Genomic DNA, 25,106 nt, shown 5'->3' on the forward strand with positions numbered 1-25,106 from the left:
TTATTTATTAATTAAGTAATAAACTGTATGGTCATTACAGAAATATACAAAGACATTTTGTCTGACAGTGTTTCATATAGCAGTAACTAACACATTTATTGATTTATTTATGTATTACTTAAAAGTTAAATTGAAAAAAATGATCATTTTTAAATGAGTTAGTGTAGTTGTGTCATCTGTTACTGCATAGTAAATAAGGGGATGGGGCTTGACATATTTAAATAAATTAATTAATCATTTTTTTTTTTTCAGTTTGGTGGTTTCAGTTTTCCTGTCTCTTTATTTGTTAGTTTGTTTTCCAGACCTGTTTGGTGAGTTGCGAGAAGCACTTTTCATCGATTAAAATTGAAATTAATATAATTATGTAAAAATGAAAATTGCAATTTAAAAAAAAAAAAAAGTGTAGTTCCGTGGCCTGTATTTACTTACTTATATTCCAAGGTAAATAAAGGGAAAATAAGTTAATATAAACTTTTTTTTTTTAATCAATCTCTTGATATCTGTGTGTGTCAGTCTCTGATTTGACTCTTCCTTACTGACACTCGTAAAAGTGAAACCCGCTCACGGTCACCTGATCTACTGAATAAAAACACCCGTCTCTCTCCGCGTGGGTAGACAGACACTCTTGGATTGTTCTGCCTCGTCTTTCACTTTTATCCACAAGCTGAAAAACCTTCGTCGTCGGACATGAGGAGCGTTTTAATTGTCTTCACTTTGGCGGCTGTAACTTCAGCTCTGAGCTCGTCTGAAGAAGGTAAATCTGTGCGATTTTAAACAGGAAGAAGAAAGAAAAAAAAAACCGCACGGTGGTGATCAGTGTTTGTGTTTGCCAGCTTTCACTTTCTTGATCCTCCGAGGCGTCAAACACTTCTCATTAATCTGTTCGCTGCATCAAACACACTTTAATCTTATTATGCATTATTTCCAGAGTTCCAGTCATGGATGGCTCAGGTAGGTCAACCCTTTAAAAACTATAATGTGACTGAAATGCCTTCATGTGGCCAAACCTATTTGGAAATGGACTAAAGCACAACTACTTTAAAACCTAAATTTTAATCATTTACAAGAAAAAGAGTTGTTGTTAAAAAAATACAGTAAATATATAATAAAAAGTAAAAAGCAAAATATTAGTTATTTTACATCCCATAGGAGACATTCAATTAAATCACGTGTCACTCAATACTCCAAATACTATTTAATGATAGGACTTTGAGCATCCACAGTCATATTTCAAGCTGATAAAAGTTAACAGCAGTTTCCTTAATGTGCAGCACAACAAAGTGTACAGCCTGCAGGAGTATTCCCACAGGCTGAGCATATTCACAGAAAACAAGAAGACCATCGACAAACATAACGAAGGAAATCACTCTTATACAAGTAGGAACTTTTCCCATTATCATATATTCATTAAATTATCTATGCAAGTGTTTCCTGGAGTGTATTGAGCTGTGTTTTCTTTTCTTTTCTTTTATCTTCAGTGGCACTGAACCAGTTTTCAGACATGACATTTAAAGAATTTAAGAAGTTCTTCCTCTGGTCTGAGCCACAGGTAAATTCTCTCATACAGGATATCATTTCCAAAGATGTTTGAGATGACTTCTTTTAAAAGAAATGGTTTAATTTTTATTTTGTCTGTTGCAGAACTGCTCTGCTACCAGAGGAAACTACTTCAGAAGCAAAGGACCTTTTCCAGACTCTGTTGACTGGCGAAAGAAGGGAGACTATGTGACAGCAGTAAAGAATCAGGTGACCTTTCAAAACAATCACATGCACTGCTTTATTTAAAACTTTAGGGGAGGAACCAAAAGTTAAAATTAATATCTGGAACAAGAAAACAGTTAATTTGTAATCAATAAGATGGATAGTGAAGGTTATCCACCTAACATGCAGCCTAACACTTGCAGTAGATACTATGTTGAAACTGGTACCGTAATCTAAAATATAAAATCACTGCTCAGTGCTTTTTCCTGTCCGCATCAGAGGTGAGAGTACTAAAAATCTCAGCATAAAAACTTTTACGTTGTATAAATTCCACAGAGTTATAGGACTGTTGTTAAAAATTAAAAATGACAAATTGCACTGCTGAAATCTAAGAAACTTGGAAGACCAAAACATTTACAAATCAGGTGTAAAGAATAATGTTTAGTACTGAATTATGTTGCAGGATACTGTAATTATTTCTCAAACATAGCATGTCTGCTGAGACATCAGGTTCATTGTTTCAGAGAAAAGAAGGATGTGAAATGCTTCAGTTTCTAAAGGGAACCATAATGTTAGGTACTTTTTTTTTCATATTCACTTCCTGTTTGATCATGTGTTTTCATGTCTACCCCTCTTCAAATGCAAGATTACATTGCGTGTTGAATTAGAAGGTTTTTTTTGTTGTTTTCATGTTTAACAAAGGGAGCATGCGGCAGCTGCTGGACTTTTTCCACCACCGGTTGTCTGGAGTCTGTCACTGCGATCGCCACTGGGAAGCTCACACCACTGGTGACTCTCTCACTTCTCTAATCAAACTGCTACTCTTGTGTACTTTTCATCTGCATTCGTTGTTGTCTTTAAATATCTCTGTAACGATCCAGTCGGAGCAGCAGCTGGTGGACTGCGCTCAGAACTTCAACAACCATGGATGTAATGGGTGAGAGATGAGTGTGTGTTTCCTTCCCCTTTTGATTATGTCCCAGTGCTGCTGTGTGCATGTATGATAACATCTGAGTCTGCTTCCAGTGGCCTCCCCAGTCAAGCATTTGAATACATCTTGTACAACAAAGGCCTGATGACAGAAGAGGACTACCCATACACAGCTGTTGTAATTAACCAGCTACCTTTCAGCATAAATTACACAGTAAACACTTTTAGTTTAAAATTATATCTGTAATGGCGTTTTAATTTTTTTGCGTCATCAGGAGGGGCCTTGTGTGTATAAACCACAGCTGGCTGCCGCTTTTGTGAAGGACGTTGTGAACGTGACAGCGGTGAGTGACCATTAAGGTCTTCCTGAACATTTGGTTGTTAATAAAATCAGTGAGTAATGATGTTTTCCTGTCTCAGTATGATGAGATGGGGATGGTGGATGCCGTCGCCAACCGCAATCCTGTCAGCTTTGCTTTTGAGGTGACCTCTGACTTCATGCACTACCGGCAAGGCGTCTACACCAGGTGGGAGGAAGTCAGGAGATAATGTTATGTCTGTTCACACACAATTAAAAGCAAATGCACTTTGATTATGCGGTGCTGTTTGGTGTTGTCTCTGTCAGTTACACTAATAAGCTTCATCAAGATGTAGTTCCTCATTCCTTAATGAAAATATGTGTTTATAAAATCTGGTGTAACTTGTTTCTGTGCTTTACTTTAGCACTGAATGCCACAACACTCCAGACAAGGTGAACCATGCAGTGCTGGCTGTTGGGTACGGAGCGGAGAAAGGTGCTCCTTACTGGATTGTAAAGAACTCATGGGGAGCCGGCTGGGGCATTGATGGGTAAATTAATGATTTTAATCACACGCATGATAAATAGAAGATAATCACTTGAATGGATAGAATAATAAGAACGATTTTCACTTGCAGGTACTTCCTCATGGAACGTGGGAAAAACATGTGTGGACTCGCTGTCTGCGCGTCTTTTCCAGTGGTGTGATTCTTTCACATCACTGCACTAAAGGGCTGAATGGGAGAAGCAATTTTTCTACTGGCATATCAGTTGCCTTTTGTCTGTAAAGTGGGTTTTTTAGCATGATTGAAACTTTTACTTCAACACTATGACAGGACGTATCAAGTAGTCGCATCAAGATCAGTAAATAAAAAACTGGTAATCAATAAAACATAAACGATTAGGTTACTTATATTATGTATCTGTACTGTTGCCATTACATTCATAGATAAAATAAATTCTCTCTGGTGATGAATATTTTTTAAAATAAATCTTTTGTGAAGAGTGTCTTCCCGGGTTCCCAGTGTCTCTGTACACACACCTATATATCAAAATCATTCATTCCTGCTTGCCCTGAGAGATGGGGTGTTTGCTGCCTGCAGAGAGAGGGGTATTACGACATTAACGGCCAATTGGCATCATTTTCTCAGTTTGTTCTCTACCTCCAAGTCACACTCTATGTCAAGGAAAACTGGCCAGATCTCGACTCTGCCTCCACCGCCTATCCTTTTGTCGAGACTCTCCTGCTCCCTCCAGACTCCAAACAGTTAATATCAAAATTTGTGGGTTCTTTTACTAATTCAGTTTCATTAGATTCCATTGGGGAATCTTCGGCTGAAGAATTTCACTCTGAAATATCAGAAGAACTTTGAAAGAGGCCACTGTCTCCAGGCAGTTGCTCTATTTACTTATGTTACCATGCCAGTAGTGGGCCGTCAGGGCCTGCAAGGCCTTCTCTGCTGGCCTAAAAGTATCTGAATTACAGACTGATGTAAATTATATTTTGTCCATAAATAATTAATAAATGATTCCAAACGGTATGTTCCAGTTCCTTTCATAGTTTTCCCGTGGTTGCACTGCTTCCATACATGTTTTTTTCATATTAAATCATTTAACCAATCAAATTTGAGGCATCATCTGTTGCTAGGGTCGAAGAAATCTGCCTGAGGCCTTCACTGTCTGTTCTGATAGCCCAGTAAAGTAAAGTGAAGCGTCAAACAGACAGTTGCTTCAACCAATCAGAATTTGAGTTGGCGATTCAGCACCTTCTAGCTAGCGTACACTAACAACAGCATATCCAGGCCTTCTTATTTACATTCACCAAGAGATAGGTGGTGGTATGCACCTAAGTTCTAAGATAAAACTTTCAAGGCCGCAGACAGTAAGGAATATGAATAACTTCTCAACAGAAGCTTACTGATATAATAAATTTGATTTTTTTTTAGTGGATCCATGCAAGGTGCTCTAACTGCAGTTATTAAAAGTTGGCATAAAACCAGGTATAAAAGCTTTTCCGCTTTTTCCCTCCGCGTCTAACAGGACGAAAACTACATTACCCAGAATCCTCTTTCCCGCTCAGCTTTAACCAATCAGGACTCAGTGAGTGGACTGGGCGCCTAACCAGTCTTCTGTTTGTATCTTAGAACGAAGGAGCATCACTGGGAAAGACTTATGCTGTAAATTAACTTCGCGGTATAGCAGCTTTGATACGCGTTAGTCTCGGAAGACCTGTATCTTCTCACAGCCTGTGCAATGCTGAGGAAACTGGCCTCCACTTTGTAAAGTGAGCTCTGGTGCTTGCGAGCTAGCTCCTGCTAGCTTAGCTACTCCCAACAATGTCTGGACTTCCACAGAATAACTTGAAGGAGCAGCTGGAGAAACACAGCACTGCAGCTCAGAGCAGGCTGTGTCGGGATAAACCTAAAGCTGGGTAAGTGAAGTCCGAGTGCTCCAACGTTGGAACACAAACTAACAGACATCCTCACCCCTGTCAGCTGTGTTACAAGACGAAGAATCGTCTTTAATAAAGTTGTGACCTGAAGATTGTTTGGAAAATCACCCATCGTGCAAAAAAACTTGCGTTTTCAGATTTTTTGTCACATTGATTACAGCTTGCATACATGATACTGTCAAGGCGCTTACAGAGCAACATGAAACATTCAGACTACTGTGAAGAACTGAGTAATACTGTTTTGCCCAGTAAAATGTGGCTCTTCATTCATAAAATAAAATGAATAAAACCACTTAGCTCAATGATTTAGATGAGCTAGTGTCCATCAGTCTTCCTCCTCGTGTTTTGTATCATGCACACTTTCAGTTTCAGTATTATTTTGTCATTGATCATTCTGAGGACCAGTCAGGCACAGCCAAAGGGCCACATTTGGCCCCTGAGCCTTAAATTGATAGTCGAGGTCAGATGTAAATAGAAAAATAAGCTTTGCAATCAGTTCAGCCATATGTCTTTGACTTATGTTTTAATGCTGACATTGAGACATAACTAACTGCTGTAGAAAAAAAATCAATATTGAATCTCATTTAATATGACAAAATTCGGAAATGCTGTATTTGATTTTCATAATTTTGAAACTAAAATGATAGGGGAAAAAATAAACAAGAATTGAATTGATTAAAAATATAAATAATACAAAATATACATGGGAATGTCACTGTTAAAAATAAATGTTTCCATCACTATCCACCCTTACCTGTAAGTCTAAAGCTCCAGCTGATTTTCTTTAACACTTCCTTTCTTTTGAATGTTTTTCAGAGCCTTTTCTTTCAAAAAGAAGTCCCCAGCTGGGATAACCAAAGTGGAAGTTCCTGCGAAGGTAACCTCCTCATATGCTTTGGCGAGCCGAAATGTCAATGTCCCCACAAACACCTTGGTGACTAAATCTCCTTTGACATTTTCAAACAAGCCTGAGAGACTTCAAAAACCCAAACTCCACGACTTCTTCTCAGTAAAATCAAACTCCAAGTCCATCAGTCCAGCAGTTATCTCGTCTCCTGCCTCCTACATTCCTTTAGCTTTATCCAGCAAGGCCAGTGGCAGCAATGGAGTCGACTCCAGCTGTTTGGATGCATCTCCCGGGATCTCGGTGGATGACTGGGATGATCTTGATGACTTTGAAATGCCTGCAATTGCAAAACATGAATCTTTCAGTTCAGAAAATTCAGCTAAGAGTTCTAAGTCTTTGTCATCTGCTAAGAAAGAAAAGCTCGTCCAAGACGCCTCTCTGATGAGCAGCAAAGCTTTTGAAGAGTCTTGTTTGGAAACCGTTGAGCTTCAGTGTGACGCTAACAAGGCTGCAGCTTCACCGGGACCCAGTTTGACTGAGGAACCAGTGGAGTTTGCAGTAGACGATACTCCTGTCAAGAAGATCAGAAGACGTCCTCCTCCGCTTGTTACTTCTGTTTTGAGTGACAGTGAAGAGGAAAAGGATGTGGAGCTTCCACCTTTTGAAGAAAAGACAGGTAACTGTTTTCATTTTTACAGATATTGCATCTGGAATCGCTCGAACCAAAAAACAAAAAAGCTTATATGGTTCATTTTGTTATGCTTTTCAGAAAATAAGAAGGGTGTGATTGATCCGATTGTAATAAATATTGACGACGACATGGACCCTGAAGATGACCTTGATTGCATTCCACCGTCACCAGTCCCCGATGACAGTCCTCATTCAACTCCCTCATTGGAGACAAGGTGAGTTAATTGAGTTTGTCTGTTCTCTTGTGCTACTGTACATGGCTGCACATGGTGCAAACTCATATATATGTATATATATGGAGTTTCAAGTCACTCTTGTGCTGCAGTGAGCGTTATTTAACACTGACCTCTTTTCAAATAGATTTAAACTGTCTGATGCCCAGAACAGAGACAGCCCTGGAGTCTCAATGCGTCCCATCACAGCACTACAAAACACATCTGCTCAGTGCGCCTCAGTCAAAACAAGTGAGTGTTCATTTTTTCCTCCGTGTTTTATTGCTAATTACTTCATTTCTTTTTAATTACTTGTTTCTCATATGAACACCTCTCAGATGAAAAGCTCTTCAGTCTCATGGAGTCCATTTGTGCTCTTGTCGACTCCATCCCCGAGCACGAACTGATTGCTCTGTCATGTGGAGATGAACTTTTGCTGAAGAGGGCTCAAAGGTACAATCATTAAGGTCAAAACACCACATAGTGATGGTAACATTACAGCTTGACTGCAGACATTTTTGTTTCTCCTACAGGAAGAGAATTCTTGCGACTGGTGGCGTGTCCCTGTTGAGTGCACAGCAGCCAGACAGCACAGTCATTTTTGAACCCAGCTCTAGAAAACCCAGCTCTTCTTCCACCTATGGCGCTTCAGTTGTCAAACCGTTCAGCAGCAACTCAGGTTATCTGGACTCCGTGAATCCTCAGAAGAAGGGATCGTCTGTCACTTGTGCGGACTATGACGTCAATCACGCCAGCAGTTTGAGTCACTCGAAGCCCTCTTACTGTAGAGACAGCAGGACTAGTTCTGTGGAAAATTGGAGTCCCTGCGACTCTCCGTCAACCCACAACCGTTCCAAACCATCTTTTAATTTGACTGAGGAAAACGGTCGAGACTTTGGTGACTCCGATATCTTGTTCTCACCCAAGAGGCCAGAGACTATTCAGAGCAAGTCACCGATTGCGACGTTTGCAGCTGCAGAAGATTTTGAAGCGGACGACTTTGACATGGACGACTTTGACATCGATGACTTCAACGACTCTGATATCCCCAATTACTTCGATGAGCCTCCAAGCTCATCAGTTTCAGGACAAAGCAGCTTCAGTGCGACTCCAGCAGTGAAAGAGGGCGGACCAACCAAATCCTCGTGGAAAAAACCCACAACGCCCGTGTCTACACCAAAACCTTCACATATTTCTTCTCCAGGCAAGTGCTTTAAAACAATCCTAACCTCTAGTATTTTTAGTTCTGAACATTTTCTTTATCGTCATAGCAGAAACTGTCATCAACCTGACAGTTAACAGGTTCAGAGTTGAGGTTTATGATGTGATTTTATTTTATTTTTTTTAATTAATACTTGTACACCTCTCTTTGCAGAACATAACTTCAGGAACCCAGCTCACGATCGCTTCAGAGGGTTTAACTTCCCTTATTCACAAGAGATGATGAAGATCTTTCACAAGCGTTTTGGTCTCCATCAGTTCAGGTTTAATCAACTGGAGGCGATCAACGCTACGCTCCAGGGGGAGGACACCTTTGTTTTGATGCCCACAGGTTGGTAAAAGCACACTAGAGGGAGCATCGAAAAGGCTGCAGGGAGGATATCAACGTCTCTTATCTTCATGTGTTTTAAGGTGGAGGCAAAAGTTTGTGCTACCAGCTGCCTGCCTGCATCTCACCGGGAGTCACTGTGGTCGTGTCTCCGCTCAAGTCACTAATTGTTGACCAGGTCCAGAAGCTTACCACCCTTGATGTAAGTTTGTGCTTAAGTTATTTCTCATGCTTTTGAAAATCTTAAAAAAAAAATAAACTGATTGATTCCTGTTCCTAATTGTAACAGTTAAGCAACATTTCTTTGAATTATATTCCTGTCATAGTTTGAAGTTGTGAACTGATATTTATTGACTTCAACATGACTCTACTTTAGTAAGCTTGGAATTGTAGTTATGCATTGGTTTTCTGTTCATGTCGATTATAACAGATTCCTGCAACAAGTCTATCCGGTGATAAAAGTGACAGCGAAGCAGGAAGGATCTATATGCAGCTTTCCAGGAAAGACCCCATCATTAAACTGCTGTACGTCACTCCGGAAAAGGTGAGGGCTGCAGGTTTTGTTCAATTTGTTGTAAATAAGGAAATCTGTGTTTGGAGGATGTTTGTGGCACAAATGGTCAAAAAGCTTTTTAACATTTCACGAGAAAGTGTTGACAACACTTGCAAAGTGGGTATTTCATTTAAGGGAGGAAATTCTTCCAATATACTGAAACATTTGCAGACACAGCACACTAACTTTGAATGAATGTCACCTTTTTCGATCATCTCCGGACTGAATCTCAACCCAGCAGCATAGGCAAAGTTAGCACGTCCACTGCTGGTAATACTGCCAGTAACTATTTAACTAATACTGCTTATCACGTTGGCTCCATTTGCCTTATTTTATTTTAAAATTTGAAATGAATCAGAACTTTCTTTTCCCTCCCAAGGTGAGCGCGAGTAACAAGCTCATCTGCGCCCTCCAGAACCTGTATGAGCGAAGCCTCCTGGCCCGGTTTGTCATCGATGAGGCTCACTGCGTCAGTCAGGTCTGTTCTTTTGCTTCGATGAACTCGCAGTTTAGAGTTTGCTTTTGTTTGCAGCAGCAGTAATGGAAAAAAAAAAAAAATCGTCTCATGAATTCAACCTTTCAGTGGGGCCACGACTTCCGTCCGGACTACAAGAAGCTGCACGAGCTGCGTCAGAAGTTCCCCAACATACCGATGATGGCTCTGACGGCCACGGCCACCCCTCGCGTGCAGAAAGACATCCTAAACCAGCTAAATATGTCTCGGCCGCAAGTGTATGCGCTCCATTTCATGCGGCGTCTGACTTCTGTAACCGTGCATTTTCCTCCACGCAGCCGAGAGTAACCCGCGCATTCCCATTCTGGTACATCCTCAGGTTCACGATGAGCTTCAACCGAACAAACCTGAAGTACTCCGTGCTGCCAAAGAAACCCAAAAAGGTTGACGAGGACTGCGTCAGCTGGATCAAGAAGCACTACCCCCGTAAATAATTCACTACTTCTCCTGATCCGAGTGCTTGCTATTTTCGGATTGCAGCCGTAACTGCCGTGTTAAAAAATTCTGCCACGCTCGACGCGAGCACTGCCGAGTTCTGACAGGTCTGAATCACGACGAGGCAAAGTTCAGTCAGGAATCACAAACGGCAGTCAAGAAGCCTGTTGGTCAGTCAGCTCAGTGAGGCGGGCGTCACCACGGGGGGCATTTCAAACCTTTAAACTGGGCGTAGCAGGAAACATCTGTTGAACAAACTGTCTTTCAAACTTTGCTTCCATGGTGACAATAAGACATGTTATTCTATTCGATGGTGACGAATCTGTGTTTGAATCCACGGCTAACTCAAGTTTTGTCACAGTCGGGTTGTCATTCTCAGCCTTGTTTTGTCAGTAACTGCACTGACTCCGTGTTGCAGGTGACTCTGGCATCGTATACTGCCTGTCTCGTAACGACTGCGATGCCATGGCAGAGAGTCTGCAGAGAGCGGGCCTGTTGGCCTTGTCGTATCACGCGGGGCTGAGTGACGCAGACAGAGAATACGTGCAGAACAAGTGGATCAATCAGGACGGATGCCAGGTCAGCAATCAGCTCAATGATACCGAAGCATGTTTCACACATCGCTTTTGTTTTTGGGCTATTAAACCTTTATTACACCCTCATGTCTAAATAAACCGCATCGAAATGATTGCTTCTTTGTGCCCCTGAGACAGACGCACACACACAAATAATGCATTATTTCCTCTCTGCTGGCTCCTAAAAACCACAGACAGTGCCGTCTCACCACAGTTTGGATCACTAATAACCAGGAAATGAGAATGAGCTGTTGAAATATTTCAGTGTGATTACAGGAAACACTTCTTGGCGACATGTTTTCATGTATTTTGCAAAGCTATCAGGTTTTTTTTTTTTTAGTGAACTTTCTCAATCGACCTGTTCCCCGCCAGGTTATTTGTGCCACCATAGCTTTTGGAATGGGCATCGACAAGCCCGACGTGCGCTACGTGATCCACGCCAGTCTCCCCAAATCTGTGGAGGGTTACTACCAGGAGTCGGGGAGAGCAGGCAGAGATGGAGAGATCTCTCACTGCATACTCTTCTACTCGTACGCCGACGTCCACCGCATCAAGAGGATCATCAGCAGTAAGTGGAAAACTTCACGTCTCCCTCTTTAATGAGGGCGGCGAATACTGTGATTAGCTTCGTGGTTGTGTGCGTCCAAACCTCAGATGTCGTTTGATGTTGTCTCAGTGGACAGAGAAGGCAACAGACATGCCAAGACCACCCACTACGACAACCTGCACAGCATGGTGCACTTCTGTGAGAACGTGATGGAGTGCAGGAGGATCCAGCTGCTCGCGTACTTCGGAGAGCTCAAGTTCAACCAGAGCTTCTGCAAAGACCACCCGGACGTCAGCTGCGACAACTGCACCAGACCGAACGTAGGGCGCGCCTCGCCTCTCGCCTGTGCAGCGCGTCCGCACATTTTCTAACGGCGATCGTCCCTTCGCAGCAATACAAGATGAGAAACGTGACCGAAGACGTGAAGAGGATCGTGAGGTTCGTTCAGGAGAACTGCGAGAAAGTTGGAGCGAGGTTCGGCAACAGCGGAGGGAAACACCGACTGACTCTGAACATGCTGGTGGATATTTTCATCGGTAAAGTTCATGATCATACAGTTATACAGTTAGTTAATTGTTAATCTGTGTGTGTGTCAGTGTTCTCATCCTGGGAAACTTGTTTTTTTCAGGAGCTAAAGCTGCAAAGGTACAGTCGGGAATGTTTGGGGTCGGAGGAGCTTACTCCAGACACAACGCAGACCGTCTGTTCAAAAAACTGGTTCTGGACAACGTCCTGATGGAGGACCTGTACATCACCAATGCCGGCCAAGCCGTGACTTACATCTCTGCTGGAGCGAAGGCTTCAAACGTGCTGTTCGGACACATGCAGGTAACGGGGCGTTTCGTTCAAGTCGATTAAAGTGGATATGCTGATTACATGGTGTTCTCATGTTGGAAAGTGAATAAGTAATTTTTAAACGCACAACTTTGATCTCTCTGGGGAAAACTCCTCACTGGATTCCTGTAAAATCCTCCTTAATCATGCTGTCAAATTCAGTACTGCCAGTCACAGTATATATTTGTTTAAAAAAAAAAAAAAGAGTTTAATAAAGACATTAATTGTGTTTTTGTGCCTCTCCAGGTGGATTTCTATGAGACGGAGAGTGCGTCTGGTATCAGGAGACAGAAAGCTGCTGTGAACAATAAGATCTCCCAGAGAGAGGAGATGGTCCAGCAGTGTCTGAAGGAGCTGACAGATCTGTGCAAGCAGCTGGGCAAAGCGTTCGGCATTCACTACTACAACATCTTCTCCACAGCCACGCTCAAAAAGATCGCTGGTAATATTCAGATTAAATTATCGGAACACATACATTCAAGTTTTTGCCCTGAAACATTGTTGAACTTGTCGCTGTTTGTTCCACACAGAGAAGCTTTCGTCTGAGCCTGAAGTGCTGCTACAAATCGACGGAGTGACCGAAGACAAGCTGGAGAAGTACGGAGCCGAGGTCATTAAGGTCCTGCAGAAATACTCTGAGTGGCAGCTGCCAGGTGAGGAACCCAAATAACCTTACATGTGTTGCTTCTTAAATCCCTTGTGTCCATTTAGAAATACTTACATTTCAGATTTCTGTATCTGTATCAACAATTGTGTGACATGTCAAATGTCTCCAGGTCCGTGTGAAGTTTTGTTGTATTGAAGTGAAATTGTCTCTGCAGCCGAGGAGCCTGCAGAGAGTGGAGGAGACGGGTGGATTGACACCACCCGAGGCCGCTCGGGCATCGAGTATTCGGACGACGACGACGCGGGATCCTCCACGTATTTCCGGAAGCAGGGCGCGCAGGGCCAGAAAAGAAAGAAGGCTCCGTTTTTCAAGTATTCAAAGAAGAAGAAAGGATATGGCAACTCGAGCGCCTCGTCTAAAGGGTGCGTGCTGTGTTCATATCTCATTTCATCTTCTATCAATTGGCTCACATTTTTAAATCTTTCCTTCCTGTATTATTTCTCTCTTTCTGGCTCCGCTGTTCAGGCGCGGATACAGCGGCAATAAGTCGTGGTCGTCGTCCAGGGACGGATCAAAAGCTGCAGGTCGGGGCAGCGGCCGGTCAGCGGGAGACGCGTCGGCAGGCAGGAGACCGGGCATCATGACTGCCCCGATCCCTCAGAGCAACCAGCGGCCCTTTCTGAAGCCGGCGTTTTCACACATGAGCTGAGCTTGCTTTGAATCTCCACTGCCACAAGAGTTTTCCTGCAGTTTTATTCAGAGCTGACGGCGCCTCGTTCATCTGTTTATTTAAGCTCCTCGTGTGGTCTGTTTAAATTTTTGTACAGTTCTGAAACTCTAATGTACAGTTTGTGGAGAATTTTTGTCTTTTTTTTTTTTTTTTTTTTTTACATGTTTTTTCCTTAATAAAAGACAAACAAATCACTGTGTTGTAGTTTGATTTAATCGCCTTAAAAATAAAAAAGAAACAGGCTGAGCTGCAGCAGTTTTTTTTTTTTTTTCATTAAAGTTTATTTCAAGTTTGAATAGTTTTATTTAATGGCACCAGTTTACAAGGGACTATTGGAGAAGAAACAATATTTCATACTGACTTGTACAGAAGGTTACCTACAGTACAAACATGGGGTCGGAATGGATCAGACTTAACAAGAGCTGGATTTGGCACATGGATATATATTCATATATATAGTTGTATATTTAACAGAAATTTAAATGGCGATCTCCAGTCCGAGGGTAGAACGAGGCGGACTACAGAGCACGGCTGTGGTCGCGTCTTCCTGCTGGGAGCGAGCAGAGCGGGAGGGAAAAAAGGTTTTCACTTCATCATCAGTAAGTGTGACGAGCATTCAACTCCCCATTTACGATTGCCCCCGCCCCCCAAAAACAAAAATTCCTGCAAGATTCCAAATGTATTTTCCTTTTGTCTTTCTGAGAATATGTGTAAAAAGAAGAAAAAATTGCATGTGAAAGAGACACAATAAGAGGAACACCTCAATGAACTCAAGTCTGCAAACAGTTAAATATTAACATCAACCTCAAAACACCTGTAATGGATCCAAATCAGTTCTTTAATTGGTTTATCAAATATATGTTCCTTTAACGGTATTGTAACTGCTTTTTGTTGCCCATGAATCCCAGCAGCCGTTATTCATGTCTTATAAAGCGGGGACTCATTCTTCCACACTTTGAAAACCCCAGTGTTGAACTCGGCAGGTGTTTCTGTTATTGTGTCCACGTTCATCAGCAGTACATCCAGTTTTTTTACATTACTTGACCTTGCTTATAGACCAGCCAATTTCTTTTGTTCAGTTTTGATCATTAATCATCAAACCGGGACTCATCTCCCGTTAAGTAAAATATCCAGGACGTAAACGCAGCAAATGTAAAGTGAGGTTTGTCACAGGACAGACCTGCAAAGACAAACTGAGACGTGAGAGTAGCCGTTTGAGTTCAGATGAACGCTGCCTCTTCTTCCTATCCTTCGTCTTTCCTGCTTTGGTAAACTGCAGCGTTGGGGTCCAGGCACGGGGAACAGTCTGCCACTTAATGATGGGGCGGCAAATAAAACAGCAGAACAAACGTCCACACAAGAGGTCTCCAGGGAAAAATCTATCTTTCTTTATGAAATACCATCACTGAATGCAACGACGACGAGACGTCCCGGTGGTCACATCCCTGTTGGAGTCGGCTCAACAGTAATTCCATCAGCGCTTTTCCAGAAAGAACATATTTCACTCATCAAACATTATTCATCAGTGGATTTTTAAACACACATCTCTGTGCTCTTACAACTGGTTATTGCTCCTTGAATGATGCTGCCGTTTTATTATTGTTGCATGTTCAGAGAAAAAAAAAAAAAAACCACTGAAGCTACATAATGCTGATAAAATGTAGGAGAAACACCTCTGAAAACGATGTCAAACAACTCAGGCTGTCGAGACTGATGAGCTGCGGTGTAGAAGTAATAAATATTAAGTATGAACATTAAAAACACAAAAAAAAAAATTGACCCAGCCGGGGGTCAAGCCTACCTCAATGGGGTTTGACAATCTGCAAATAGTTGGAGATGGCAAAAATGTGAGACAAGACAAAAAAACTGTCCTATGACAGCTTAGCGACACAGCAGTGCATTGATGACCAACTAAATGATCTTTTCTAGTCAGAACGGCATTTGCAGTTTGTTGCAGCCCATTGAGATGGGGGTAAATATTCCACATGAGCATCCCCTAAAAAGCCCCGCCGCCCCTTCTGTTAGAAGTTATGTGCTTCAGCTTTACGTTTGCAGTTTGCCGAGTGCGTTTAGAGTTCAAACCGATTCACGCTCTGGTGGTTTGATACCTCCTCCAGCTCTGTGCTGCTGCTTCCGCCACAGATATCTACGGCTTGTGAGAGATAATGAGCTACAGGAGTGGATCCAGCCACAACGCCGAGGTGCGTGCTACTCTGCGGTCAGCTCTGCCATTACTGCGCTCACGTTCACAGACGAGCAAAGAAAACAAGTAGCACCGTCGAGTGGAGCCGCTAAAGACGGGCAGCAACGAAACAGAAAAATGAAAAGAAATACCCAAAACAGCCAGTAGATCGATGCCCTCCGTTCCCATGTTTTTCTTTTAATTCTCCCTCTCTAAGCCTTTGACTTATCGCTTCTTTTCCTGTCTAAAACTCCATTCCTGTCACTTTTGATCCCTCCCCGCCTTCATACAGTCACACTGATGCATCACTTGGTACAGGAGGTAGACACATGTCACAAAAAAACAAACAGATTTAACCCAGAATGCAGCAGACAGGACAGTTGATGCTCCCTGGAGCTGCGAGGCAGAAGAGCCCGACTGAAACATCAAGGGACAGAGATTCTTTTTAGACACTATCCTATAAAATAGATTCATCAATGTCCTCTTGTTTTGTGACAGATGTAAAAAAAAATTAACAAAGTAACTTAAATAAGGTGCATTTCAAAAAATCATGAGTACCATTGAAAAGTTTTTTTGTTTTTTTTTTTTATTTCCATGCTCAAAGTATAGGCTGAAATTTTTCTGGTGAAAAATATATCCACCTATATGAAACCTTCTAATGTTTGGGGACAATATCTTTTATTTTTGTGAACTGAAAGCCAAAATAGTGACCCATTAAGAGCAAACGAATTACTTCATTCTATCAAGTTAAAATAAATACACTTCTCAAAACAAACTTTTTCCATTGGTTTCATATTTTTTGAGATGCACGTCGGGACCACAGTCAGTAGGTACTTCAGAAAGCTCATTATTCATGTGTAAATTACAAAACGTTTTGTACACGACTTCCTGCGTTCCGTCAGCTCATATATTGATATTTCCTCCTGATCGGCCGGCCTTTACGGATGCAGTTGTAAATCGATATTGGGGGCGACACAATCTTTAAAAATAGCTGCCAATTCACTCTGATAACAATGAATGCTTTCGTTTACATTGCTTCAATTACCTCACATGAGCACAGATATTCAACACAGCAGCACAGAATCGGTTTGACTCAATGAAACCGATAACGACAAACTCTGCTCTTCAACACAAGTGACATGGCTGTGCTTTTCTTATCTCCACAAGTTATAGAAATGTAAAAGTAAATGTAAATGATGGGTGAACAGAGCACAGCATATGCAAATATAGAATAAATGAAAATACTGGAAAATATTTTTAACAGTGTTGACCCCGATCATGTTGACGGACACAGAGGGAAATAAATGAAAGGACTAAATCATAGTTATTTATTTTTATTGCTGTCAACCAATAAATAGTGTTAATGAAAGCAATGTCACACTGAACCTTTGTGCTGTAGTGCTGAATATCAGCACAGCTCGTGTTCTTACTACAACTTCTTCTTGTCGTGTATTATTGCTTGAATTAATTTAAGCAGGCGGATCGGCCCATGAGCTTCGACATTCAGGCTCACAGTCGCCTCTTCGGATTCTGTGAAGGTGCAGGATGTAAAATATATGTCATGCCACGTTTGTGCATCAGGTGGCATTTGTAGGTCACGGTAGTGTCCAGTCTGTTTTGGAATTTACAAGCCTCTATCTGCTGTTGCTTTTCTGATTTGATGTGCATGTCTCACAGGAGTGGACATACTGGCTTCAGTAGGTACATAACTGCACATCTGCACCACAACACGGACCGTTGCTTTCTCAAACTAAAAAAATAATACATACTGTACCTATGAGTAAAAATACATTTGGGATTATTTGCAATTTGTGGCAGATTTCATTTGATACAAATACATATTTAATAATGGACACTGAAACTGCTGAAGGTGGATTCACTGCTGGTGGAGCGATGAGAGGTGTGGTCAGAGTTGAGTGGATCTGGATGAAGGCCCTGTTTCTGTATTTTTTTTTTCCTTTTTTTTATTTTTTTTCCCCAACCCCTTTCCACGTTGCCATGAATGCTTCTGACCTTACTCGAAACACAGCGCTAAAAAAGGTATAATTTAATCTTCAATAACAAAATAACATTTCAGTTCTGTTAAAATATACATGGAAAACCTGTCAATATATATTAGGAAACAAACTAATTTGTACAAAAAGTACATCATTATTCTTATTCTAACAATAATAATATAGTATGATACATGAACCTAAGAGCAAGGTTGATATGAAACCAAAATGAGTCATAAACTCTTTACAGGAAGAAATCATTGAAATTCATCAAATTTCAACTTGATGATGAAAATCAGGATAATCGGAGGGGGGAAATAAAACGAGCGAACAAATGAGCACATTCAAAATACGTTGGATTATTATTACTTTTAAAACCATATCAACATTGCACATCTAGCTAGACAGTTATCTACTGGTGCCAGTGATCTTCACACATCCTGAGGATTTCTCTGATCCACCCTGTCAGGTAAAACTACTGGAACTGGATTATTTTTATTTCGACCGTAAGATGCCAGGAAAATGCATTTGAGTGTCATCAATTCGCTTTGAATTCTACACTAAAGTTTTACTGTGTTTTAACAATCCCCACAAAAATAATTGCTGACAGTCAGTCATCCATACTGTTTCAACAAAAACAGAAAGAAAGAAAAATAAAAGGCATTTGGTAATCACCCTGTCTGCTCTGGCTTTCTAAATCAAACTTTCAGACTTCTCCGGTCTTCTCTTGAGGCTGCTGTCGGTCCACACCAGTGGTTTCCAGCCAGCGGTCCAGGACCCCCCCCCTCCCCACCATGATCCACCAGAAATACACAAAATGGGTGGGGGAGGCTTCCAGAAGAATAACCAATACAATAAATCTTCGACCAAATCGGGGGAATTGCTTCATTTTGATTGCTCCCAATTCAAGGATGGTGTGTTTGACAGTGTTCATCATCACACTGATGTTTCACCAGAACAGATATTGGAGCGAGGATCTGTCAGAGGGGGGTGTGGGAGGGGGGAGCTCCAAGGCAGACAGGATGGGAACCACTGATGAAGACCACCTCTGATGGAGATGAATCCCCATCAAAAGGTCTGAAACCACAGTGACTCACATTTATTTGACAGCAAGAGGCCTCTTGACTCTTGACATGACTCACTTCCTTCTTTTAAATACAAATAAACTTTCTTGATTACCATTCGACATCTCTTCTCCTATTGCTAACACATGTTTCAAAAGCAATAAATAATCAAAGCAACGTTCATCCGCTGCTACAAAATCTTATGTTCCTGTATAAAAGGAACTGTCTAGAACTCTTCAGTTTCACTTTTTTTCCTTTGCGTTATTTGTAAAAATAAAATACTTGAAATGATATTTTTTTTTTAAAAAATGAGAAAAAAAGTATCCTGGTTTTGTAAAAAAAAAAAAAAAAAAAAAAAAAAAAAATTAAAAAAAAGAAGAAGAGGAAGAAAAAAATGAACGAAAGCGAAACGAGGAGGTGGGTGGGTGGGTCGGGGTGCAACTTAAAATAGAGAGAGAAGGGGGAGAGAGATCCTGGAGTGGTCCGAGCTGCATGTCTGCAGGAGGAGGATGAGAGAAGCGGGTTCGCGGTTGGGACCGGGCTGCCCTCCGTCACTCCGGAGTCCTAACCGTCTCCTCAGACCCCCGAGCGGCCTTACGGACGCTACGACCTCACTCTCACTTGTTAATGAGCAACCCGCCCACCCAGCGGAGCTTGCAGGCAAACCACCGCCTGAGGGGACAAAAGTATTCGTAATGGAACTGCTCAAATTCGGGGGTCTGGCGGATGTCACTTAAAAATGCAATGTCAAGGTCTGACTCGGTGAGGATGATGAGGAGGAGGAGCAAGACAAAGAGGAGTCCAATGGTCACAAGGAGCAAACGGAGGACACTTAAGACAAACTTATTCACCTGTTCCACCTCGCTGAGGGCCGAGTCCCCCCCTCCACCCTCCTGAGCGGATCTACCGTCCGCGCCAAAGTCACCCCCTTCCCCGTGCGTCGGGGTGCCCGCCTCCGACTCCTCCTCGATGCTGCAGGGCGCGCCGTTGATCTGGCGGGAGACCGCCAGCTCCATGCTGTGCTCGGCCACCGGGGTGGGCAGGACGCTGTCCGAGGGGCTGTAGGCCTCGTCCGAGATGACCGCCGCGCCCTCGCTGGCGTCTGTGGCCTGGCTCCGGGAGCGCGGGATGAAGGACTCCCCGTGGGACACGGAGCGCACCGGCGTGGAGTGGGCGCTGTCCCGCAAAGACTCCAGACCTGGCGGACGGATTCAGACAGACAGAAAAAAAACCTGAATTTCAACATGAAGCCATTTTTATTGAAGCCATCTGGTGACGCGTGTTTTCACTCTCACAGTTTGGACTGGAAAATGAAAGCAGTGAAAACATCACGACATGATCAGCAGAAGAACCATCATCTGTGCTGCTTTATCCAGGTCACAGCTGCAGGGCGCTGAAGGCGATCCCAGCTAGGCTACACGCTGCACAGGCCGCCAATCCATCACACCACAAACACAGACAGTCTCACACTCATGTTCACACCTAGAGACACTTTTAGCCTCGCAAGCATGTTTTGAGAATGCGGGAAGAAATCCATGCAAAGTCCACACAGGAAGGACGGCACCAGATTCAAATCCACACCTCTCACGAGGTGAGAGTGCTCAGCTCTACACCTCTATGCAGCATAAACAAGAAGAAAACGTTTTTTTTATGAAAGTAACATAAAGATGACATATCAGACCAGCAGTTTTCCTGTGTTTTTTTAAATCACTGGTGCACAAAGTAATCCAATACTGCCATAAGGTTTGTTAAATCAACACTAATCCACTCCACTACAGTCTGTCGACAAACATTTAGCAGCAGTTCAAAGAGGAGCTGGTTGATATGGCTGAAAATATTATTGCGGTGGACGTCAAAACTATTACCTATTTATAGTTTAGGGGTTTTTTGCTCATGTTTGGAAGGTTGATCTGTGGTTTTAAACTTTTCTCCATGGCAGAGATCTGCTATAACATGTGGCCAATTGTAAAACTATCTTATCTAATTAAATAAAGAACCTTCAGGAAAAAACAAGATCCTCACAACAGTTTGTTTCACGTGGTGATATATTGCTATACTGCTCATTATCTGTTTTCAGAAATGCCAGAAAAACTGTTATAAACATTAACAACTGTACAAAGCAGCTGTACTGTTTTATGCGTTTTATAAATATGGTGGTACAGAACACAAGAGAGCCTCCATGTCAGTGAAGACGAGGCCTCTGCTGACCATATCACATTCTGCACAGCGTCAGAGCAGCAACATTACACCTTCACTATAAAGAGACTGGATTAAAATTCCGCTTTTGATGAGGAGGCACATCATGAAAAGGAGTTTATGAAACTGTTGGAAAAGTAGGGCAGATTATGTCCAGCATCTAAGCCTCTGCTGACATGAAACTGCTGTCAAGTGGAAAGAAGGCTGGAAGAGCGTTAGGAGCCATCTTTACTTCTGAGGTCATCTGACTCATCTTATCCGGTGTTTTGCTGAAGTGCAGAATGATACGACTGCAAAGAAAAGCGCACACGCCGAATCCACACACCGCTCGACATATAATGCTTCAAAACAAACACAGTAGCTATTTAAAGACTCCACCAATCGTAATCAACAAAACTCAAGAACAAGTGCTGCAGGAAGAAGGCTGCTCCCTCCTCAAACACTCCAAAGAGACTGATTACAAATTCATAAAAACGCAGCTCCGATGGTGAGTTTACCTGGAGCATTGCCGGGTTGTTCGGAGGGCAGCGGCGTGCTGGGAAGCGGAGTGGCGCGGGCCGACTCCTGCTGTCCGGTCAGGGCCGGGTAGAGGGGCAGGACGCCCAGGGCCTTGCCCAGCATGCGAGGCCCCAGGCTCAGCACGCGGACCTTCACATCCCGGTAGCAGTGATTGATCATGCGCAGGTGGACGTTCACCCGGGTGGTGATGCGGATCAGACACTTCACCATGGCTGCGGCGTGCACGCGCTTATCCCGTCCCTATGGTCCCACTCCAGAGTCCAGGCCACAGTGTGTTTGTGGTAAGCCCGAGCTGAAACAACGGGTCTCTGGAGCGGCACGATGATCAGCAGCAGTGGTCTGGCCTGGTTTGGCCCCACCCAAAGCCAGTGACATAAATGGAGTAGAAGACCAAGGCTATTTTCAGCGGCGGTATTAATACCACTGTAAGACACCCAGTCAGCACACACTGGGGGTGGGAAACGTCGCAAACCCACAGCAAACGGCTCTCACAGTAAACCCAACAGACCTCACCTGCCGTGTCCACCACACTCACAGAAACACTAGTACCACCTGTTCTGGCAGGTGGGACTCTAACGCTGATGGGTTGGCCTACACACAAAGACACACATCTGTGACACGCTGCACTGGAGTGAGGAGGCTGTGACCGATACACACTCCTGCAGAGCGCCCCAGCAGCATGAAGCGGGCCAAACAGCTCCCATTACAGCCTGTTGGGAGCGCCGGCGAATGTGTGTCTTCTCAAGAACGGAGAACAAACATGGATTGATGGTGCGACCCAGGTAGTTTACAATGCCACAGTCATTATCCATTCAAACAAAGAACTGCAGTACATATAAATCCCGCTCCAGAGGAGAGGTCAAAGGTCACCTGGTTCATATTTTGTGACACTTGTTCAGTAAAACATTCATGATCAGAAATATAAAGAATTGTGAAAACAACTATCATAGAAAAAATACGTACTAAATTTTAACTTGTGGACAAAATAAGAGTCATTATGATCAGTTTCGTTAATATATAATTGGGGTTATGATACACACTAGAAAAAGAACCGCTGCTCGGCAGTATGAACTACGATTTGACTACTCACTTTATAACTGAATGAAATAATTTGTTAGTCCCTTTATAAAATACCATTTTGAGTCACGCTCCCTGTCAGTCTTTGTGCCTCCCCTTCAGTCTGTTTCTTTCTTTCCATACCAGTCTTATAGTCTTTTTGTTTAATTTGTTCAGTACAATCTAATTTAGGTGCACAGTTAAATAGAAAAACACTTGACTCTGCCTCTCATATATCTGAGAACAAGTAGTCAAAGGATTTTAAGGATCAGTGACTCATTAAAGACCAAGAGTACCTGTAAAAGCACCGGCTTGTTTGTTACTAAAATATCATTTCAGTTCTTACCCTCCATGATAGATATGTGCACAGCTCTCCGTCGTGTGCGTGGTACGCTGCTGAGCCGAGGCCCGTGAGTGATGGACGGACAGCTTCTGCTGGGCACGAGGCCAGCCCTGCACAGCCAAACACACACACAGATGCACCGGCATGAAACTGTGAGCCGCAAACGGAGGCAACTCCTACTGCAGCCAGTAGGCAGCGCTGATATAAAGACATCAACAGAACCTTGGTGCCTAAGAAAATGGAAGAAAATCAAACAAAAGTGTGATGAAACAGTCTGACCTCTTCTGAGTTTATAACTCTACCTGTGTATTTCTGGAGGTTCACGTTTGATTTTGGCACTCTGCTCCATCACCTCTTTTGCCACTCGCCCACTGTTATAAAGCACAAAGACGATGCTCAGGATGAGTTTCATGTGCACACGCACGCACACGTGCATGCACACACACACACACACACACGCACACGAAACCAAGCGCTCTGGTCTCACCCGATGCTATGAGAGCCATTCCTGCAGCGGATGAGAACTGTGCATGGGCTTCATGATTGAGTTAACCTGGTGAATTCAAGCTTTGTTTAGCTGAATTACCACCAGTCGAACAAATGCACACAGTGAGACCCGCAAGGTAGAATATCAAAACAATGATCATGGTTTACCCTTCAACTCTAAAACTCTGCATTGAAATGACTTGAGAGCAAAATGTTAAAGCTGTGATATGTCAATTTGCTCAGTGCAGTATTTCTATTTCAATAACTATACAAAGAGTCTTAAATTCTCAGTACAAAATGCCTTCGGCGCAAACTCCACACGTTACAAGATTCAGTTTCACATCATTTCAAATCGTATTTGTTTTTTGGGATGCATGTCTGCATTATCTGATCTGGGTATATGATGCTCAAAGAAAGATACATGAGGGTTTTATAATGGATAAAAACAAATATAAAGCAAAGCTTCATCTGCAGCTTCACAGCATGTCCAAGGTGATAACTCCTCATGTGACCAGTCTCTTTCATTTCCCCTCTCTGTCCTCCTGCCCTGCAGGCAAATGCAGGCCACCGTCGCAGCACAGAAAGCCACGAGGCCACGTCTTCAGGGAACACTTTCAGCTGGGAGACGGGACATCTGCAGGGCCCCCCTCTTCATCCTCCTCCTCCTCCTCCTCTCCATCATGTCCTGCGAACCTGAGGTGTACTGTACCTGTATCGGAACCGGCTGCCCTTGAAAAACAGGTTGCTGCTGGACACTGTCCGGACCTGGCTGGACTTCTCAAGTCTGAAGGAAGGAAAAAGAAACGACCGTGAAATCAGCGGCAGTTCAACAGAGACGCCTGGAAGGAAACCAGATAAACCTCATGTGAACAAACATCACATCAGCACACAGTTCACGTCTCAAATTTTATCACTGAACAGATAATTTGTTCGAGGCATCAATTGTGATAATTAAGGCCTTTAATTAAAAAAGCACAAAAAACATCTAATCTTACGAAATTACTGTATTTTAGATTTTTATAATATAAGTTAAAAAAATTAACAAAAAAAGGCTTGACATTTTTCTGCTTATGAGGAACTAATGTAAAATACTTTGATGTTTTTCCCATTTTATTTAAATTATGGGAAAAATTAACTTTCCCATTGTATTTTCTTTATTTGAGATGCATTTTTTATTTTCCGAGTCCAAGCAGAAACGGATCAAATGTCCTGTCATTAAATTATGCATGTTGTATCCTTGCACTATAGACACAGCATCCTTAATGCAGCTCCATACAGTATTCAATATGTTTACATTGTTATAGCAAGTGAGGCATTTATTTTTAATGTTTCATTTGCTTTCAAAGGATCATGTGCGCCTATCTGAAAGACAGCGCCTCTTCATCATACGTCCCTCTGTATCTTAATGATCCAGACTTCCGATTAGAGAAAATCCTCATAACTGGAAGGCTGATAAAATATTATCGGTCCGCCGCTGGAGAGTCATCAAAAGGTCACATCATATTTCTTCCACCCATGCACGTGCTGACCTCCGTTGCTTCTCTCCTTCGTTTTTAACCCTTCCACGTGACCCTCGTCAGCGTGACTCGCTACGCCGCCACTCTCGGTGAGCTCACACTGCTTGTTTTCACCTTCCGCGCTCTGGAGAGACCTACGCTATTACTCATGGCTGACACAGGAGAGCCGTATCTCACAGGGAGCGCTGGAGTGCTTGCGGTCTCGTGCCAACGCACACTCCTTTCCAAAAGGTCAACAGCAACCCGCACCCCATTTTCCTGCTGATAAACAGCCA

At 42.8% G+C, this 25,106-nt stretch overlaps 3 protein-coding genes across 6 annotated transcripts in view; 2 read left to right on the plus strand and 1 right to left on the minus strand.

The window, feature by feature from the left end:
* Positions 1-583: 583 nt before the first annotated feature.
* Positions 584-3,939, plus strand: LOC115391228 (pro-cathepsin H). Its single transcript, XM_030095326.1, has 12 exons — positions 584-754; positions 929-951; positions 1,272-1,377; positions 1,479-1,549; positions 1,642-1,746; positions 2,404-2,490; positions 2,583-2,638; positions 2,728-2,809; positions 2,907-2,975; positions 3,052-3,158; positions 3,355-3,480; positions 3,568-3,939. The coding sequence occupies exons 1-12, from the start codon at positions 688-690 to the stop codon at positions 3,635-3,637; spliced, it is 969 nt and encodes a 322-aa protein (XP_029951186.1). The 5' UTR covers positions 584-687; the 3' UTR covers positions 3,638-3,939.
* A 1,118-nt stretch (positions 3,940-5,057) lies between these two features.
* On the plus strand, positions 5,058-13,594 carry blm (BLM RecQ like helicase). The gene is made up of 21 exons (XM_030095324.1): positions 5,058-5,360; positions 6,198-6,904; positions 6,998-7,133; positions 7,279-7,382; positions 7,469-7,583; positions 7,664-8,334; positions 8,506-8,682; positions 8,763-8,881; positions 9,110-9,223; positions 9,612-9,710; positions 9,816-9,964; positions 10,066-10,172; positions 10,600-10,760; positions 11,129-11,324; positions 11,433-11,623; positions 11,695-11,839; positions 11,932-12,131; positions 12,384-12,579; positions 12,668-12,790; positions 12,959-13,166; positions 13,270-13,594. The coding sequence occupies exons 1-21, from the start codon at positions 5,266-5,268 to the stop codon at positions 13,451-13,453; spliced, it is 4,197 nt and encodes a 1,398-aa protein (XP_029951184.1). The 5' UTR covers positions 5,058-5,265; the 3' UTR covers positions 13,454-13,594.
* A 5,541-nt stretch (positions 13,595-19,135) lies between these two features.
* Positions 19,136-25,106, minus strand: part of frmd5a (FERM domain containing 5a) — a 51,083-nt gene continuing 45,112 nt past the window's right edge. For 2 of the 4 annotated variants that reach the window (XM_030095975.1, XM_030095974.1), the window contains exons 11-14: positions 24,024-24,098; positions 23,131-23,199; positions 22,832-22,938; positions 19,137-19,912 (exon numbers count right to left, since the gene is read on the minus strand). In XM_030095975.1, the coding sequence (XP_029951835.1) occupies positions 19,332-19,912; positions 22,832-22,938; positions 23,131-23,199; positions 24,024-24,098 (832 nt within the window). In that variant the 3' untranslated portion in view covers positions 19,137-19,331. Of the gene's footprint in view, positions 19,913-22,831; positions 22,939-23,130; positions 23,200-24,023; positions 24,099-25,106 lie in introns of all 4 variants that reach the window. The other 2 variants (XM_030095977.1, XM_030095976.1) reach the window with 2 other exon arrangements.

This window comes from Salarias fasciatus, chromosome 7 (genome assembly GCF_902148845.1).
Source record: "Salarias fasciatus chromosome 7, fSalaFa1.1, whole genome shotgun sequence".
Taxonomy (NCBI): domain Eukaryota; kingdom Metazoa; phylum Chordata; class Actinopteri; order Blenniiformes; family Blenniidae; genus Salarias; species Salarias fasciatus.